This window comes from Ovis canadensis, chromosome 6 (genome assembly GCF_042477335.2).
Source record: "Ovis canadensis isolate MfBH-ARS-UI-01 breed Bighorn chromosome 6, ARS-UI_OviCan_v2, whole genome shotgun sequence".
NCBI classification, from domain to species: domain Eukaryota; kingdom Metazoa; phylum Chordata; class Mammalia; order Artiodactyla; family Bovidae; genus Ovis; species Ovis canadensis.
This window is the reverse complement of record NC_091250.1, coordinates 114,314,612-114,332,533: the sequence shown is the minus strand read 5'-3', so window position 1 is coordinate 114,332,533 and position 17,922 is coordinate 114,314,612. Positions and strand designations below refer to the sequence as shown.

Sequence of the window (17,922 nt, the reverse complement as noted above, 5' to 3'; positions counted from 1 at the left end):
TCCTCCTGTTGACAATGCCTGTTTTATACTGTTAGTGAGGATTTACCTCTGGCTCCCTCTGCATCAAATATTTTCCAGAAAAGTGGCTAACAAAAAAACCTCTTCTACAGAGGTTACATCCAGGGAGAGAGAGAGAAAGGACTGAAGGGGAGGGCTTTAATTACACGTATAGCTTAAGCCTCTTCCAAAAAAGAGAAAAAAGCAAACACCTTACCATCTGCTTATTCCCGGTGATGGGAAACAGATGTTTGTTACATATAAATACAAGTTTAAAATAGAATTCATTACAACAGTTCAGGCAAAACTGTTCCAAATTACCAATACATATATTTCCTTGGATATGAAATAAATTTCTTAATCTCTTTATACCTACAGAAAGAGAATATATCAAAGGGTCATTTCAAATTTTAACTTGCCAGTCCCACTTTCCATTTAAGTCATTCAAATGTTTGACAGAGCACCAATATTCTCATAATAATATCACAGGCATGTATTCAAAATTTTTGTTATTGAAAGAGTGCCATGATCAAATAGTTTGAAGATAGCAGCTTTAGGCAACAGCAAGTTGATTAACTCTCTCCTTCCCATACTACCTTTTTGCTGAGCCCTTACTGCAGACCAAAGCCTTGGACTGTGTGGATCACAATATACTGTGGAAAATTCTGAGAGAGATGGGAATTCCAGACCACCTGACCTGCCTCTTGAGAAACCTACATGCAGGTCAGGAAGCAACAGTTAGAACTGGACATGGAACAACAGACTGGTTCCAAATAGGAAAAGGTGTATGTCAAGGCTGTATATTGTCACCCTGCTTATTTAACTTATATATGCAGAGTACATCGTGAGAAACACTGGGCTGGAAGAAGCACAAGCTGGAATCAAGATTGCCAGGAAAACTGGCAATAACCTCAGATATGCAGATGACACCATGCTTATGGCAGAAAGTGAAGAGGAACTAAAAAGCCTCTTGATTAAAGTGAAAGAGGAGACAGAAAAAGTTGGCTTAAAGCTCAACATTCAGAAAACAGATCATGGCAACCAGTCCCATCACTTCATGGCAAATAGATGGGGAAACACTGCAAACAGTGTCAGACTATTTTTCTGGGCTCCAAAATCACCGCAGATGGTGATTGCAGCCATGAAATTAAAAGACGCTTACTCCTTGGAAGGACAGTTATGACCAACCTAGATAGCATATTCAAAAGCAGAGACATTACTTTGCCAACAAAGGTCCGTCTAGTCAGGGCTATGGTTTTTCCAGTGGCCATGTATAGATGTGAGAGTTGGACTGTGAAGAAGGCTGAGCGCCAAAGAATTGATGCTTTTGAACTGCGGTGTTGGAGAAGACTCTTGAGAGTCCCTTGGACTGCAGGGAGATCCAACCAGTCCATTCTAAAGGAGATCAGTCTTGGGTGTTCATTGGAAGGACTGATGCTAAAGCTGAAACTCCAATACTTTGGCCACCTCATGCGAAGTGTTGACTCATTGGAAAAGACTCTGATGCTGGGAAGGATTGTGGGTAGGAGGAGAAGGGGATGACAGATGATGAGATGGCTGGATGGCATCACCAACTCGATGGACATGAGTTTTACTGAGGGAGTTGATGACGGACAGGGAGGCCTGGTGTGCTATGATTCATGGGGTCGCAAAGAGTCGGACACAACTGAGCAACTGAACTGAACTACTGTAGACGAGTGTTACCTTGTCACTAGGACTTACACCACAGTATCCTAACTCCTTCTCCCCTCTCTATTCTTTCCTGTCTTCCTTACAACTTTCTAGCTGTCAGGAAGGCCGACAACTCCTCATTCATACATAGACTGTGTTTAATTCTGCTCACATGTACCATTAACAGAAGTACAATGGAATGTATTTAGGTTGGAACAGAGGTATAGAGGAAAGGCCACACAGAGGAGCTTAGACTCTTATTTTTTAGGCACTAAAGAGTCTGAGGGATTAAAACACTTCCCTAAGGGAGCGAGCATGATAAAATCTGCATTTTTAGAAACATAATTTTCAGGAATCTAGAAAATGAGGGCTTTCCTGATAGCTCAGTTGGTAAAGAATCCGCCTGCAATGCAGGAGACCCCAGTTCGATTCCTGGGTCGGGAAGATCCCCTGGAAAAGGGAAAGGCTACCCACTCTAGTTTTCTGGCCTGGGTTGCAAAGAGTCAGACACGACTGAGTGACTTTCACTTCACTAATCTAGAAAATGAAATGAACGGAGAAGAAATCAGGCTGGAAGAGTCACAGCACACTGGTGTAATAATTGCATCCAAAAAAAAAATTTTTTTTTTTAATTAAGCAGGTCTTGCTTTGGTCCTCAACATATGAAACAAATAAGGCAATATGTGAGTTCTTCCTTATTTAAAGAAACTAGGGGAAAGGTACAGGAAAAACAGGGCAGCAAACGTTGAGAAAAAATCAAAGAAAAGGGAGAGAACTAGGGAGAGGATGTCAGGAACAGCCAAAGGAGGTGTGGGTTCCAAGTAGTGACCAGCATGATTAAAGTTAAACAGGGCTAAGAGAAAGACTTATTAACAGAATTGCTTTTAGGTTTGGCAAGATTACTGATAACCCTCAGTCAGCGGGTGTGGACAGATATCTGGCTGCGGTAGGTTGATAAGTCAACAGGAGTTAGGGAAGTAGGCTTCTGTTTTGAGGAACTTGGTTGTGAATGGAAGGAGAGTGGTAGGGTAGTGCAGAGGTGCACAAAGGTTCAAGAGTTTGTGTATATTTAAAAGTGGAGGTAATTCAAGCATGCTCAGTGTTTTTAGGCAAGTAGCCAGCAGAGATAGCAATTTAAAATGAAACTAGAATAAGAACTAAGTGATGGAAACAAATATCAGAGAAGAAAGGATACAATTATAGCAGCTTAGGTGCAGGAAGTGGCCTTCCTTAAAAATAAGCAGCACTACAAAAGGCCTACCATACATAGTTGAAACTCCTTAACTTGACACGTTTGTAGATAATTTGTTTCCAAACTACTTTGCCCAGCTTCTACATCTTCACTTTCCATTCTTTATTTTCCCATGCTGTTTTCTGTGCTGTGCTTCTTTGCTCAGTCCTGTCCAACTGTTTGCGACACCATGGACTGTAGCCTGCCAGGCTCCTCTGTCCATGGGGATTCTCCAGGCAAGAATACTGGAGTGGTTCGCCATTTCTTCCTCCAGGGGATCCTCCCAACTGAGGGATCAAACCCAGGTCTTGCGCATTGCAGGCAGATTGTTTACCATCAGAGCAGCCAGGGAAGCCCTTGTGCATGCTAGGTCGCTTCAGTTGTGTTCGACTCTGTGCAACCCCATAGACGGCAGCCTACCAAGCTCCTCTGTCCATGGGATTTTCCAGGCAAGAGTACTGGAGTGGGGTGCCATTTCCTTCTCCATGCTATTTCTATTTAAATGCTATCTTCTATCCACCCCACCCTCCATTTTAGATAGGGCTCAAGGTCCAATTCAAATAGCACTTGTCCCATACAGTTCTTTTTGATCTTTTCATAAAAGTCCTTTGTTTATTTTTGTCTAACTCTCTACATCATATTGCCTTATTAGGCTACCACTTTTAAAAATACCGTACATTTCTTTCCCTCTGAGAGGATCTGTTCTACCCACGTTTCTACCTCGCATTAATTTCAGTGACCTTTACTAGACTGTCCCACAGATGTGGGTTCAAATTTGATCGGTCTCTTGTGCCAAATGAAACTTCCTTGCCATGACCAAATACAGCCGGAATTGGACCTGGATTGTAGAGCTGGGCTAATGATAGTGAGCAACTGGTAATGACACACAGTACTAGTTAAAATCTGAAAACAAGGGCCTTCAGAACCCTCCCGGGTACAAAAGCCCTGTGTCTCCTGTTTCTTATTTTTAAAAGTGGGGTGTTGTGTGTGTGTGTGTTGGGGGGAGGATAGTGGAATTCAGTCTCCCAGGCCTTCCCTGAGTTCCAAAGAGTAGATCAAAGCAATGACTAATTAGGGAAGTCAGGGAAAGCAGAAAAGAAAAGTGGCACTTAAACCAGAAAGCCTGAACAATAAATAGTTCAGTGACAACACAACAGTCCCAATTCCTCCTCAAGGGATACACATAACAACGTTTTGGCTATCTTTAGGTAGTTCTGTAAAAACTAAACCCCACCCAGGTGGAGAATGGTGACTACCTGAGGATCACAAGCCCTTAGACCTCAGGTTTGGAACCAGAGGTCTAACCACAACCAGAAAACTGATGATTCAGCTTCTCCAAACACCAACCTGTTACCCTCACTCAATCAGAATAACGTCACGCACCCTCCAGCCCTCATCCCAAATGCCGCTTTGCAATAACCTAAAAGCCATCAGGGAGTTCAAAACTTTTCAACACCATCTATCCATTCCCCTCGCTTGGCACCCTGCAATTAACGCTGGACTTTCCTTCACCACAACCCGCCATCAGTAAATTGGATTTGCTAACCGGAGGGAGAAGGGAGGCGAACTCTACTCCGTAACAAACGCATCTGTACTCATGCTCCCAAGCAAGACACACACTAAAGAATGCGCACGCCTTCAACAGTTCTTCTAAACTGCCTTCCTTTCTCCTCTCTTCAATAAGACGACGGAAAGGCAGCAAGACTCCTTTAGAGTAACTCCTGCTAAGAGCTACAGGGCACCGGTAGGCAAGGAGAAAACAAGCACTCCGCAGACAAACATTGAGCAGAATGACAAAACTGAGTGTTACCCTCCAAGTTGCCCAATTCCCTCCCCCAACCCACGCTACGCACGACACGTCGACGGCGTGACGCACCACCCGGCCCCGCCCCTACCCCCGTGGCCTGCAGCCCGCCAGGCCCTGCTGGGAGTTAGCGCGGAGGCTGTTCTCACGCACTGGTGGAAAGAGAGGCCGCGCTCCCGGCTCAGCACGGTGTCTCGGGTGCTGCAGCCCACTGCCGAGCAACTTCGAGTCATCTTCTCGCTACGTGAGGCTCCACCTCCGGTGTTCCCGCGACAGCATGAGTTGCGGTCAAGTTAGCTCCGCCCGCTGACTCCGCAGCTACCACCTTTATTTGTTTGAGAAAGGCGGGTTCTTAAGGCTCCTTGGCTCCCGCCCTGCCTCTCCGCGTGCGCTGCGCTCGCCGCCGTGGCCAATCACAGAGCACGTCACGTCGCAGCAGCCAATCGGAAAGGCCGGGGGGTATTAAGTTAACCTCTGGGCCTCCCCTCGCTCCTCGTTGGAGGGTGATAAGTGTATTTTGTTGCAATGGTCTGTTTTTCGTCCGGCCTGGTGAAATCTAGCGCCATCGCGCTTATTCCGAGGCTCGGCCAGAGAATGCCAAGGGGGAGAGGCAGGACAAAAGTTGAGGCGAATCCAGAGGCATGCCGATGGGTCTCAAGGTGCGAGCTCTGAAAGTGACGGGAGGGCTAGGAAAGGATGAACGTGGCTCCCTAGAAATATTGAAGGCAAAATTAGAACCCAAATAAATTCTTTAATGGGAGGCATGTCATTTTCTTGCATTTTATTTTGCAGTTATCTGATGCGGAGATAATGTCGGAGCTATTGGTAGAGTAGGTATGTGGCCTCAGGATTTAATGAGAATTTAATACCAAGATAAGTCGGTTTTTAATTCAACGAGCTCTTTCCTGCAAGATCCTTTGCCGCAATGGAGATTACGAAGGAGATAAGGTAAAAAGATTCTGGAGGTTGGGGGGAAGCTCACCGTCTAGTAGGGACTCGTCAATAGAAGTACTAGGAGGGGCAGGAGAGAGGGCAGTGAAATGTTTTGCTTGGGATGTGGGGCATCGTGGATAGTTTTCAGGAGTGAGAAGATCTTAGAACGATGTATTTTTTTAAGCTCTTTATGTTTACGGTGTGAGACTTTTAAGTTTTTACAGAGGAAACAAAATGGAGCCAAGGTGAGGCGTACTTTCTATTTTGTATGTTTGAAGAGGTCCTTAGTATATTATGTAGCATCTTTCCTGCTTTAACTTTGGAGGCTCATTAAAGAAAACAGATGTTCCTAACTTTTTTATTTCTGTCTCTAGCTGCAAGAATGAGTCCAACATTTCCAAGCAAGGTTGTTCTTTCTCCCTTGTTACTTAATCCAGACTTTGGCTGAAAAGATTCATCTCAAGGTATTGTTCACAGTTGCTTTCCATTATAATATGTTTATGTAGTATTCAGTTTAGTCCTTGGAAGGAAAGTTATGACCAACCTAGATAGCATATTAAAAAGCAGAGACATTACTTTGCCAACAAAGATCCGTCTAGTCAAGGCTATGGTTTTTCCAGTGGTCATGTATGGATGTGAGAGTTGGACTATAAAGAAAGCAGAGCGCTGAAGAATTGATGCTTTTGAACTGTGGTGTTGGAGAAGACTCCAGAGTCCCTTGAACTGCAAGGAGGTCCAACCAGTCCATCCTAAAGGAGACCAGTCCTGGGTGTTCATCGGAAGGACTGATGCTAAAGCTGAAACTCCAATATTTTGGCCACCTCATGTGAAGAGTTGACTCATTGGAAAAGACTCTGATGCTGGGAGGGATTGGGAGCAGGAGGAGAAGGGGACGACAGAGGATGAGATGGCTGGATGGCATCACTGACTTGATGGACATGAGTTTGAGTAGACTCCTGGAGTTGGTGATGGACAGGGAGGCCTGGCGTGCTGCGCCAGGGGTCGCAAAGAGTCGGACACGACTGAGCGACTGAACTGAACTGAAAAAGTGTTGGTACCAGCGAAGCACGCTTATGCTCTTTCAACCCGTTAAAGGTAACATTAAATGGAGACTTAAAGTTACCATTATGGAGTGTTAAAAGAGCAATGCTTGCGGGTGTTGGACATTTCTGATGGAAGTAGAGCCCTGGGCGAAATGGCTGCTGTTAAAATGGGCTCAGGGATAATCTAACCTGCTGAGAGCTGGGCACCGAGGTGGGTGCTGCTCCTAAGTGAGTCCAGGTGCAGGCACTCATTTTTCATTTTCTTAAGCTAGAGCTGCCAGTTCAGCATCAGAGTACAAAGAAGGGATTTTTTTCTTTCCTGCTGAATTAGTTCATGAGAATGTGCTCTCAATGTCTTGACAGTATCCATCTAATTATTTATTACAGATGGGTTTCAGAAAACTGCAATGTTGGGTAACAATTGACTTAAATACACCTGCTCAATGAAAGTAACCAAGTTACTTTACAGCTACAGGGGGTCGCTGCTGTGGGTATACTTAGTGTGCTTCTGGATAGGGAAGCATGCAATCCTTTATAAATGGATTCATTGATGTTGAGTTGTATTTATGTATTTTTAAATTTGCTAATAAGCTTTACATACTTTTTGTTGCTATTTTTCATTTTTTTTCCTGGTCACATTGAAGTTCTCAATTTAATCATTTGATTATATCTTTGCTTCCTTTGGAGCCTGGTGGGCTGCCATCTGTGGGGTCGCACAGAGTCGGACACGACTGAAGCGACTTAGCAGTTAGCAGTTGCTTCCTTCGATAGCTTCATATCCAATGATTAAACATTTTCACTGCTGTTCACATAATGAACTTATGTGATTACTGAATACATGAATGAGGATATGTAAGCTGTATTAAAGATATTATTTGTAGAAAGCATTGACCAGTGCAAAAAATAATTTGAAATAAAATATCTCTTTTCAGGAATTGTATTCTTGAAGATGTCAGAAAAAGATTCCTGGGTCTTGGAAGAGAATTACTAAAACTGCAGGGGAGGTAATCTAATGTCTTTCTGTTTTTAGCATATTAAGTATTCCTGGTACAAAAGCAGTGAGTGGAAGGGGAGGATTGTCCAAGTAAAACATATATTTCTAAAGGGTTGAGTGAAATCTAACTTTCTGTTTAAAAAAAAAAAAAACAGAAAATCTCATGATTGTTATAAAATCTCATTAATTGCTTACTTGGGGAAAAATTAGTAACAGCTAATGCTTATTGAGTTGTACTAAATATTTTGTATGTGCACGATTTTTTGTTTTTAACACATTTTTCTCAACTATGAAAGCAAAAATAGAGGCTTTGCCTTCTAGGACTGGTATCTTCCTTATTGAATACCTATCTTTTTGTCAGATTTTTAGCTAGCTTTACATTTATTTGTCATCCTGCTATAATAAAATGTAGTAACTGACATTCTCGCAGAATTTTTCATCCTGTTGGTTCTCTGGGGATTTTTATTCTTAAGAAGGCCTTGGGGTTTTGAAATTATTGGTGACTGAGTATAAAGTCAGTTCTGAATCCGATCCTTGCCCATGAATTTTAGACCTTTTCAGCTAATTCATAAGTTGTACATTTTACTTTTTTGGATATGGATTATAACCTTCTGGGACTTCCCTTTGTGGCTTGGTTGGTTAAGAATCCACCTGCAATGCGGGAGACCTGGGTTCGATTCCTGGGTTGGGACGATCCCCTGGGGAAGGGAAAGGCTACCCACTCCAGTGTTCTGCCCTAGAGAATTCCATGGACTGTATAGTCCATGGGGTTGCAAAGAGTCGGACATGACTGAGCAACTTTCACTTCACTTCAATTCTGACCTTCTGTGTTAGTGTTTATTGCTGTGTAACAGATTGCTCAATATTTGGCAATTTAAAACAAACACTGATCAAACAGTAAGGAAAGGAGGTAGAAGACAGACGTCAGCTTCCAAACTGTCTTCAGTTTGCAAGCCTCCATTCCCTGATGGCTGTTGGCTGAAGGTTTCAGTTCTTCTTCACCCTGTGAGCCTCTCCATGGGCTGCCTGAGTGTTCTTACCACGTGATAGCTAGCTTTCCCCAGAGGGACTGGTCTAAGAGAAAGGCCAAGATGGAAGCTTGTCTTTTAATACTTTTTTTTTTTAATTCACTTGAAAGTGACAAGCCATCACTTCTGCCCTGTTCTGTTGGCCTTCGTGTGGTGTAGGTGGGCACTATACAAAGGTGTGACTACCAAGAGGGGAGGGGTCATCAGAGACCACCTTGGAGCCTGACTGCTGCTGCGGCTGCTAAGTCACTTCAGTCGTGTCCGACTCTGTGCGACCCCAGAGACGGCAGCCCACGTAATTAAATACTTTAGGTATTATTGTTGTTGGACCCATTTCCCCTCTCCTAATTCCTCCTAGGTGGAAGTGGTTAGAGAAGCTCAGTAACACTAAACTGTAGATAGAAATTGTGTATCCTTTGCCTTATTTTCCTTGGGGTACAGAATGACTTGGAAAATTTGAAATTTCTATTTAGAGTATTTCAAGGAATAGAGTCTGATTGCTTGTAGGCAGTTACACAAATATTTGAGATAGGATGGATTAAAAATACAAATATGCAGCAGCAGAATTAGAGCAGTTTGCCCTTTTTCCCCAAAGGGTGAGTATATGTCCTTTTCTTTCTGCTGCTCGCCGTCGCCCTGGGCTCTGTCCCTTTTAATGAGTAAAACATAGACCTTGTCAAGCAGTCATAATGTTCTGCTGCTGCTGCTAAGTCACTTCAGTCCTGTCCAACTCTGTGTGACTCCATAGATGGCATTCCATCAGGCTCCACCGTCCCTGGGATTCTCCAGGCAAGAACACTGGAGCGGGTTGCCATTTCCTTCCTCAGTGCATGAAAGTGAAAAGTGAAAATGAAGTCGCTCAGTTGTGTCCGACTCTTGGGAACCCCATAGACTAGAACCTACCAGGCTCCTCTGTCCATGGGATTTTCCAGGCAAGAGTACTGGAGTGGGGTGCCATTGCCTTGTCCACATAATGTTCTAAATAGGCAGAATTCTAATTAGTTCTGGAGTCTTGTAATCTTTTGAGTCTTTTCCCATCATCACTGCTTGAAAGTTCTTTGTTAGCAGAGACGACTCTCCCCCTTTTCCTCTTTTAGTGTTTTTGATCATTGGAAACCTTGTCTGATAACAAAGACATTACACACAGAGTGAGGCATAACCAGTTTGGGGATGTGTTAAGGTATGGGTTCAGTTCAGTCACTCAGTCGTGTCCTACTCTTAGCGACCCCATGAATCACAGCACGCCAGGCCTCCCTGTCCATCACTAACTCCAGGAGTTCACCCAAACCCATGTGCATCGAGTTGGTGATGCCATCCAGCCATCTCATCCTCTGTCGTCCCCTTCTCCTCCTGCCCTCAATCTTTCCCAGCATCAGTCTTTTTCCAGTGAGGCAACCCTTCACATGAGGTGGCCAAAGTATTGGAGTTTCAGCCTCAGCATCAGTCCTTCCAGTGAGCACCCAGGACTGGTCTCCTTTAGGATAGACTGGTTGGATCTCCTTGCAGATCATCGAAAAAGCAAGAGGGTTCTAGAGAAACATCTATTCCTGCTTGTTAACATGCCAAAGCTTTTGACTATGTGGATCACAATAAACTGTGGAAAATTCTGAAAGAGATGGGAATACCAGACCACCTGACCTGCCTCTTGAGAAACCTATATGCAGGTCAGGAAGGTATGGGTACTCTTCCAATACCAGGGTTAATGTTGAGAAGACACCTCCAAGTTAGCATAAGCTAACCTGTACACTAGGACCACAGCCTTGTCTAACTTAATGAAACTAAGCCATGCCCGCAGGGCAACCCAAGACAGGCGGGTCATGGTGGAGAGATTTGACAATGTGTTCCACTGGAGAAGGGAATGGCAAACCACGTCAGTATTCTTGCCTTGAGAACCCCATGAACAGTATGAAAAGGCAAAATGATAGGATACTGAAAGAGGAACTCCCCAGATCAGTAGGTGCCCAATATGTTACTGGAGATCAGTGGAGAAGTAATTCCAGAAAGAATGAAGGGATGGAGCCAAAGCAAAAACAATACCCAGCTGTGGATGTGACTGGTGATAGAAGCAAGGTCCGATGCTGTAAAGAACAACATTGCATAGGAACCTGGAATGTCGGGGATTGGGGGCAGGAGGAGAAGGGGACGACAGAGGATGAGATGGCTGGGTGGTATCACTGACTCGATGGACGTGAGTCTGAGTGAACTCTGGGAGTTGGTGATGGACAGGGAGGCCTGGTGTGCTGCAATTTATGGGGTTGCAAAGAGTCAGACATGACTGAGCGACTGAACTGAACTGAACCTGCACAAAGTAGTAAGTGACATGCTTGAAATTATCTTTGTTATGAGTTTTTTCCAGTCATAGTAAAATTGGAAGTCTAATCTGTTCTACGTGCGAAAACGGAAAACTATAGAAATGTGCCTATATGTATTTTTAAAAGGGAGCTAAGCAATAAAAACTTAAAACTAGAGCTCAAGTTGAAAATAAGTACAAATGTCCAATGATTAAACTTTCCCACTGCTGTTCACATCATGATTTGTTGTGATTAATGTATGTGAATGAGGACATAATGAAGAAAAGAAAATCATGATGCATATAGTTAAGATGTGGTTTTTGTACATTGACTTGCCTGTAAATGTTTTTCGTTTTAGGAATAAAACTGAAGGGTGTTTTTCTTAGAGAACACCATGTGTGAGATTTATCAAGAATTTGAAGATTTATATAAGGTAAGAAGTTTATAAACTTATTTAAGATAGTAATTTTAGAAAAACATTGGATTTTGTATTTGTTATGTATTGAGCATAATGTGGATATTTAATTAAAATTTTTCCCCATTCAGCTTTCAAAGATAAAAAATATTTCAAAGATAGTATAATTTTCATTTGATTCAGGAGAGGCTGGTGGGTGGGTGGGGGGGTGGCAGGACTTTTAACCTTGATAGTCATCTTTTAAAAAAAATAATGATAATTCTTCCAGGCCCTGAAATTCTTAGAGGTCATATATTCTTCGGTTTAAATTGGTTGAACTATTGGATATTCTATAAATCTTTGGTATGCTGGTGGATGCCCATCCTTTTACTTGAGCTTTATTCAAGAACAGTAGATAGGCAGGTAGTCAGAGCTGAGAATCTCAAACCTAACACCAGATTAACCTGCTATGAATTAGGCATGGTATCTTAGGGTGTTTCTCAAATTTAACTAAGTTATTTTCTATTTCTTAAAGTTTGATGTAAACTTTATGGCCCTTAGTGATAAGATATATGAAATTAACGGATTCAGAAACAGAATTTAAACATTAATGGGCTGGATGCTACTGTTTTCCAGAAGTAAACACGGTACTGGCTGCTGTTCAGTGAATTTTATACACATATGGTCTTGCGCCTTGTGATTGTGAAGTTCTACAGTCTGGACAACAGTGCAGTTATCCAGAACTTTAATCTTCTGCAGTCCTTAAGACTATTGAAAGGAGGGGAGGGGCTGTAAATTCTCAATAAATTTAAACACTCTAAAGGGTGTTTTTGGACTGTCTGCAAATCCTTATTTGAAGAATTCTATATAACATTATCTCCAAACATTCTTTCAGTGAGTATTTCAGAGTCTTAGAATTAACATTCATTTCAGAAAAACTTCAGTTTTATTTGATCTCGAACTTGGCTTGGCTAGTAGTTAACTAAATTGGGTTAAAAGTTGACTATTTTGTGAATTACCAACACAAGTTTTTCTTTTTTAGATACAGGTCCTTTGCACCATTTCAACATGTGTGAATCTTTTCACACAGTAGTTAAACAGCACCTGACCCACAACAACACAGCTGAAGTTTTAGTTGTTACAATATTAACTGTGTATTATCGAATAAACTTGGCTATGGCTCTTTATTCCAGAATCATTATGCAAAGAAAAGATGGGCATCAAGAATGGATTCAGTTACATCACTTCTTTCAAAGTCTTGGTCATTGAACATCTATTAGTTACACAGATAGCAAAGCATGTAACTGTGTTGCCTCCTTGTCTCCCAGTGATAAGCCCATGGAACATTCTACAAAAATGGATAATCAGAAGAGGGAATTGGTCAATAAATATGACTGAACTACAAAGAACTGAAAAATGATTAACACTGCAGGTAAAATTAGTGTTAGAAGCTTTGAAAATGGCCACTGCAAAGCAAGTATAGGATGATACCACGACCTACATGAAGCTACAGTACAAGCCACATTTTAAGAGCAAGGTAAAGTTGCTTCAACATCTTTCAATGTAAAATTTCACCAGGAAGAGAAAGCCACTTATGGTTGAAGTGAAGCATTTACTTCTCCTTTGTAGTGTAATCAAGAACAAAAACCAATCAGTTTGGCATTGAAGTTAGTTGCTACATTGAAGGAAATGGTAATTACAAGGACATCTATTTACTGCCAGTAAAGGCTGGTTTCATCGCAAAGTCAACACTAATGTTAAACTACCTAGTGAAACTACAAACTCAGATAAGGATGTTACTGTGGAATGTGCACTCAGATTCCAAGAATTAGAGGCAGTCCTTGCAGTAGTGAGAGGCTGTACTGTGGAAAAACTGCAGGATTTGGATGGGATGTAAATGGAGTTAGAAGATAGAGATGACTGTGAGAGTGTTGACACTGCTGCCATTCAAGAAACAGTTCTAGGTGTGTAGGAGGCAGAACTTAGTGAAGTTTTACGTAGGAAAGCAGTTGTAAACAATGAATGTGTCTCAAAAGAAGTGATGTTGAACAACTTCACATTGAAGGAACTTGCAGAACTGTATCATGACATTGACTGTTAAAAGATAAAATTGTGGAAGCTGATTCAAACTTGGAAATGAGAATGACAGTTTGCCAAGGCACAGATAAGATGCCTTGGCATCTCACTCCATATTATAAGTTTTATAATGAGAAAGCAAGCACATTTCAAAACTGCTTGATACATTTTTTAAAATAAAGAAAACATAACTTTCAGTGTCTCTAGTGGTTTGTTTTGGGGTTTTTTGTTTGGTGGGGGAGATTATTGTTGGGTTTGATTTTTTTTTTTCGGCTGCACCAAGTGGCTTGTGGGACCTTAGTTCCCCAGCCAGGAATTGATCTCAACCCCAGCAGTGAAAGCTAAAAAATCCTAACAACTCAACTGCCAGGGAATTCCCAATGTTTGTAGTGTTACTACAAATATTAAAGCTATAAATTACAAAATTACACAAAAATTTATAAATTACATTTATAACCAACATCAAGAGGCTTTTTAATGTTTTGCCAAGTCACAGAATAGTTGTTAAATAGTAACAATTACTGTTAATCCCATAGATTAAGACTTCGCACCATTTCAACTTGCGTAGTCAAAGGCAGAACTGCCTGCGTTTAAAACAGGGTGAGTTTTTATATTCAATCAGATAAAAGTGCATCAAGTCTAGCTTTATCATAACCAATTATTATTCACACTTTTCACATTGTATGCTACCACATCAAGGCTTTGAAATTAAAAGTTATTACACAAAGTCATTTCGACTTTGCAGGCAAAATCCTGTCTTAACAGAATGAAAGAGAAAGTCACTAGCATCCAACTCTGACTCCACCAGGCTCCTCTGTCCGTGGAATTCTCCAGGCAAGAGTACTGGGGTGGGTTGCCATTTCCTTCTCCAGGGGATCTTTCGGACCCAGGGATTGAAGCTGGGTCTCCTGCATTGCAGGCAGATGCTTTACTGGCTGAGCTACTAGGGGAGCCCCCAAATATGGTCTGACTTTTAAGTCGGATTTTTATTGACACCTTTTTAGGTAAACTAGTCCTTGGAATGGTAAGTGAAAAATGGAAGGCTTTTTAGAACTTGAAATTAACAACTATCGTAAGCCTCTTGAGTGGGTCTACTTCAGCCTTACAGAAATAACTATTTGCTTTTTAAACTGAACCATAAGTGTATACCACCACTAAATGGTTTTACAACTGATGCCAAAATCTTGTCTCTGATGCTGAACAGAAATAGTATGGAAGAGAAATAGTGGCTTTATTTCTTTGGCAAGCAAAGAGGGAACACAGCAGGCTAGCACATCAAAAACCGCCTCCTTTAGGGAATAGGGAGAGGCTTTGTATCCCAATGAAGGTCCCGCTTTTTTTTTCTTCTGCAAAATTTCAGAACAGCCAGAGCTGGCATGGCACAACTCAGTAATCAGATCATGTCTCCCTGAAGTTAAAATAACCTGTGACCTTTTTTGAAATGTTACAAGAGAATGCAGGGGGAGAAGAATGCCAGATGCAAAGTATAATTCATACAGAATTAGTGATTAGTTTTGTTTATCTTTGTGGAGGACAAGTCTAGCAGATAAATAATAAACAAGATTGCTTAACTCTAGCAGTCCTGTTTGGTTGGTATGTGCCTAAGACCATTCATACATTTATGTTTTTGCTAAAACAGTATAGTGAGCACAAAAACTTGCCTACTCTTAAATACAAGAGTTTGCTATGTTTTACTTTACTTCGTGTAGGCGTTTAGAAAAGACCGTTGACTGCTGTATTGGGAAGAGAACTGCACATGTACAGGTAGGCTCTGGCGAAACCAGTCAAGTTACAGTGTGACAAATGTTAACAGATCTCAAATAGTATCGCAGGATACTAACTATAGTACCTATTCACTCCACTGTGCCTCTAGGGGCTTCCCTGGTAACTCAGCTGATAAAGAATCCGCCTGCGATGTAGGAGACCCCGGTTCGATTCCAGGGTCGGGAAGATACGGAGGAAAAAAAAAAATGGCAACCCACTCCAGTATTCTTGCCTGGGAAAGCCCATGGACAGAGAAGCCTGGCGAGCTACAGTCTGGGGTCGCAAAGAGTCGGCCATGACTGGGCGATTTTCACATTCATGCCTCTTTAGAGTAACAAATCAAGCATGTTCACAACAGCCTTTGGGTATGACCAGATCGTTTGGTTCTAAAGATATTCTCAATAAGCAATACCGTAGAACCGAGTAAATAAGTGAAATAACCCAGTAACAGCCTTGTAATGAGGCCCTTGCAGCCCGATTTTTCGGTGGCCGGTCGCGTCGGCAGCGTGGCGGGGGCCGCTGACGTCTCATAGGACCAGCGCTACGTGGCGTTTCTGCTGGCCGGGGCCGGCCTCCCGCCAGACGGCTACGCCCACCCGGACTTCTCTTTTTCGCATCATCCTGGCCACCGCACGCCGCCCCTCTGAACTCACAAGTGCACGCGCGGCGCGGAAGCGAGTCCTCCCAGACTCCCACGCGCTCCAGAACCCCGGCCCGGGCCTCGGGCCCGGCCCCGGTCCCGGCCCCGGTCCCGGAAGTGCCGTGGCGGGCCCCGTATCGGGGTGGGCGGGGCAGGGCGTCGCTCCCGGAAGCGTCGGCCAGCCGGCTGGGCGGGGCTGCGGCTGCCACGTTGGAGCGGAACGTGGAGGTGGCCCCGGCCAGGAGGAGGGGCGGCGGCGAATGCTGGGAGAGTCCGACTGGCGCCGCGCTCACGCAGAAACCGGTCTCCGGGGGTCCCCGCCAGGTGCGTCCTCTTGTGCTCTCCTGTCCTCTTTGCGGCTCCTGGGGCCTTCGGGAGAGCCCAGGCCCACGCCGGTATCCCGGTTTCGGTCTCCGCTGGTCCCCTGCAGCCTGCGGCCCGGTCTCCGGCGGCGGCGCGCCCGGGTCTTCGTTTCGGGCCCGGCGGGACAGCGCCTGGTGTCACGGCTGCTTGGGGATCGCGCCGGCCCGCATCCGCCGACGTTTCCTCCGCTGAGCAGAAGCGCCCCAGAGGCTTGCGCCAGGGTGTCCAGCCGGGGCGCGTAGCTGTCGTCTGAGGTTAGGAGACCTTCGGACCCTGGTGCACAAAGAGGCGCGGCCCCCAAGGGCGAGGGAAGGAAACAGACCTCATCAGCATTGCCTTGGTTGACTTTAGTTTGGGATTTTTTGTTATTATCTGAGCTGTTGCCAGATTTAAAGGTTCGTAGGTTTTAACTACGGGCTTCTGTCACTTAACTGGGATTGTTTTATTTTAAGGGCAGTCGCCGCCGGTCGCAGCCTGTATCTCGAAGGAAGTATCATTCAGTGTTGTATGTTTTTGCTACTGGTCTACTATAATGAGAGGTTAAATTACCGGGGCAGGTGTAAAATAAATCAAAATGTTGCCTGGGCTTGTGGGCATTGTAAACTTTTTCATAACTCGGGGAACTAATTTTACCCAGGTCTTTCTGAAGTTTCAGTGATGGTCTTTTACAAATCCTTCCCGCGAAACTGTCTTTTCTAGCACACAAGACTGAAATTGATTGTCGTTTTGGGCAACTGTAACTGTTTAATCAGTAGTTAGAGCTTCATCCTTGAATCATACTATCTTATGTTTTCTGTACATAACGACTGTTCTAGAGTTGGCTAAAGTTTGCTTACCTTTTCTCAGTGATTCTTCTGTGCTCCTGTTTTCTCATTTCTCCCTAATTACAGCCCTGGGAATGGTTTGTAGACCCTTACCAACTTTTGGATAAGTTGAAGTGTTTTTGTTGTTGTGGATTTATGTTACACACATCTAAGGTTATTTAGGAAGTGTCAGATTTGAAATGGATTTCCAATTATATAACTTAATTTTATATAAGCAAGTTATTTTCTGAAACCAGTAAGAACAGAAAGAAATTTGTAAACTAGAAAGAGCAGTGATTCTTAATCTTTGGGGATTCCTCTCTCTCTTTTTTTCTAGAAGTATTTGTGATTTTATTTTGTTTTCTGATGTTCTTTTGATATTTACATGTTAATTTCTAAATTTTTATTGGAGTATAGTTGCTCTACATTGTGTTAATGTCTGTTATGCAGCAAAGTGAATCATTTATATGTGTACCTGTATCCCCTCCTTTTTGGATTTCCTTCCCATTATAGGTCACCACAGAGCATTGAGTAGAGTCCCCTGTGTTGTACAATAGGTACTCCTTTCTCCTTAGTTATCTGTTTTATCCAGAATATCAAGAGTGCATGTATGTCAATCCCAGTCTCCCAATTCATCCCCCATCCTCCTCCACCCCCACCCCCCCACCCCCGCCCTTGGTATCTGTAAGCTTGTTTTCTAGATCTCTGTCTCTATTTGTGCTTTCAAATAAATTCATCCGTACCATTTTTCTAGATTCCATATATAAGCGATATTATACATTTGTTTTTCTGACTTAACTTCACTCTGTATGACAGTCTCTAGGTATATCCATGTCTCTGCAAATGGCATAAAAAGGAATTATTTCATTCCTTTTTATGGCTAAGAAGTA

The 17,922-nt window shown here is 43.1% G+C and overlaps 2 protein-coding genes and 1 long non-coding RNA gene across 49 annotated transcripts in view; 2 read left to right on the top strand and 1 right to left on the bottom strand.

The window, feature by feature from the left end:
- The window catches only part of THAP9 (THAP domain containing 9), a 34,012-nt gene extending 18,002 nt beyond the window's left edge, over positions 1 to 16,010 (bottom strand). The window contains exons 1-2 of one of the 2 annotated variants that reach the window (XM_069594520.1): positions 15,880 to 16,010; positions 4,857 to 5,413 (exon numbers count right to left, since the gene is read on the bottom strand). In XM_069594520.1, the coding sequence (XP_069450621.1) occupies positions 4,857 to 4,936 (80 nt within the window). In that variant the 5' untranslated portion in view covers positions 4,937 to 5,413; positions 15,880 to 16,010. Of the gene's footprint in view, positions 1 to 4,445; positions 5,414 to 15,879 lie in introns of those variants that run through there. The other variant, XM_069594521.1, reaches the window with a different exon arrangement.
- On the top strand, positions 5,180 to 7,684 carry LOC138442698 (uncharacterized). Its single transcript, XR_011257838.1, has 4 exons — positions 5,180 to 5,362; positions 5,496 to 5,651; positions 6,011 to 6,100; positions 7,612 to 7,684. It is a non-coding gene; the product is annotated as an uncharacterized lncRNA (long non-coding RNA).
- Positions 15,825 to 17,922, top strand: part of SEC31A (SEC31 homolog A, COPII coat complex component) — a 59,915-nt gene continuing 57,817 nt past the window's right edge. For 16 of the 46 annotated variants that reach the window (XM_069594511.1, XM_069594501.1, XM_069594497.1 and 13 more), the window contains exon 1: positions 15,825 to 16,190. The gene's annotated coding sequence lies outside the window, so the exon portion shown is untranslated. Of the gene's footprint in view, positions 16,625 to 17,922 lie in introns of all 46 variants that reach the window. The other 30 variants (XM_069594512.1, XM_069594502.1, XM_069594499.1 and 27 more) reach the window with 8 other exon arrangements.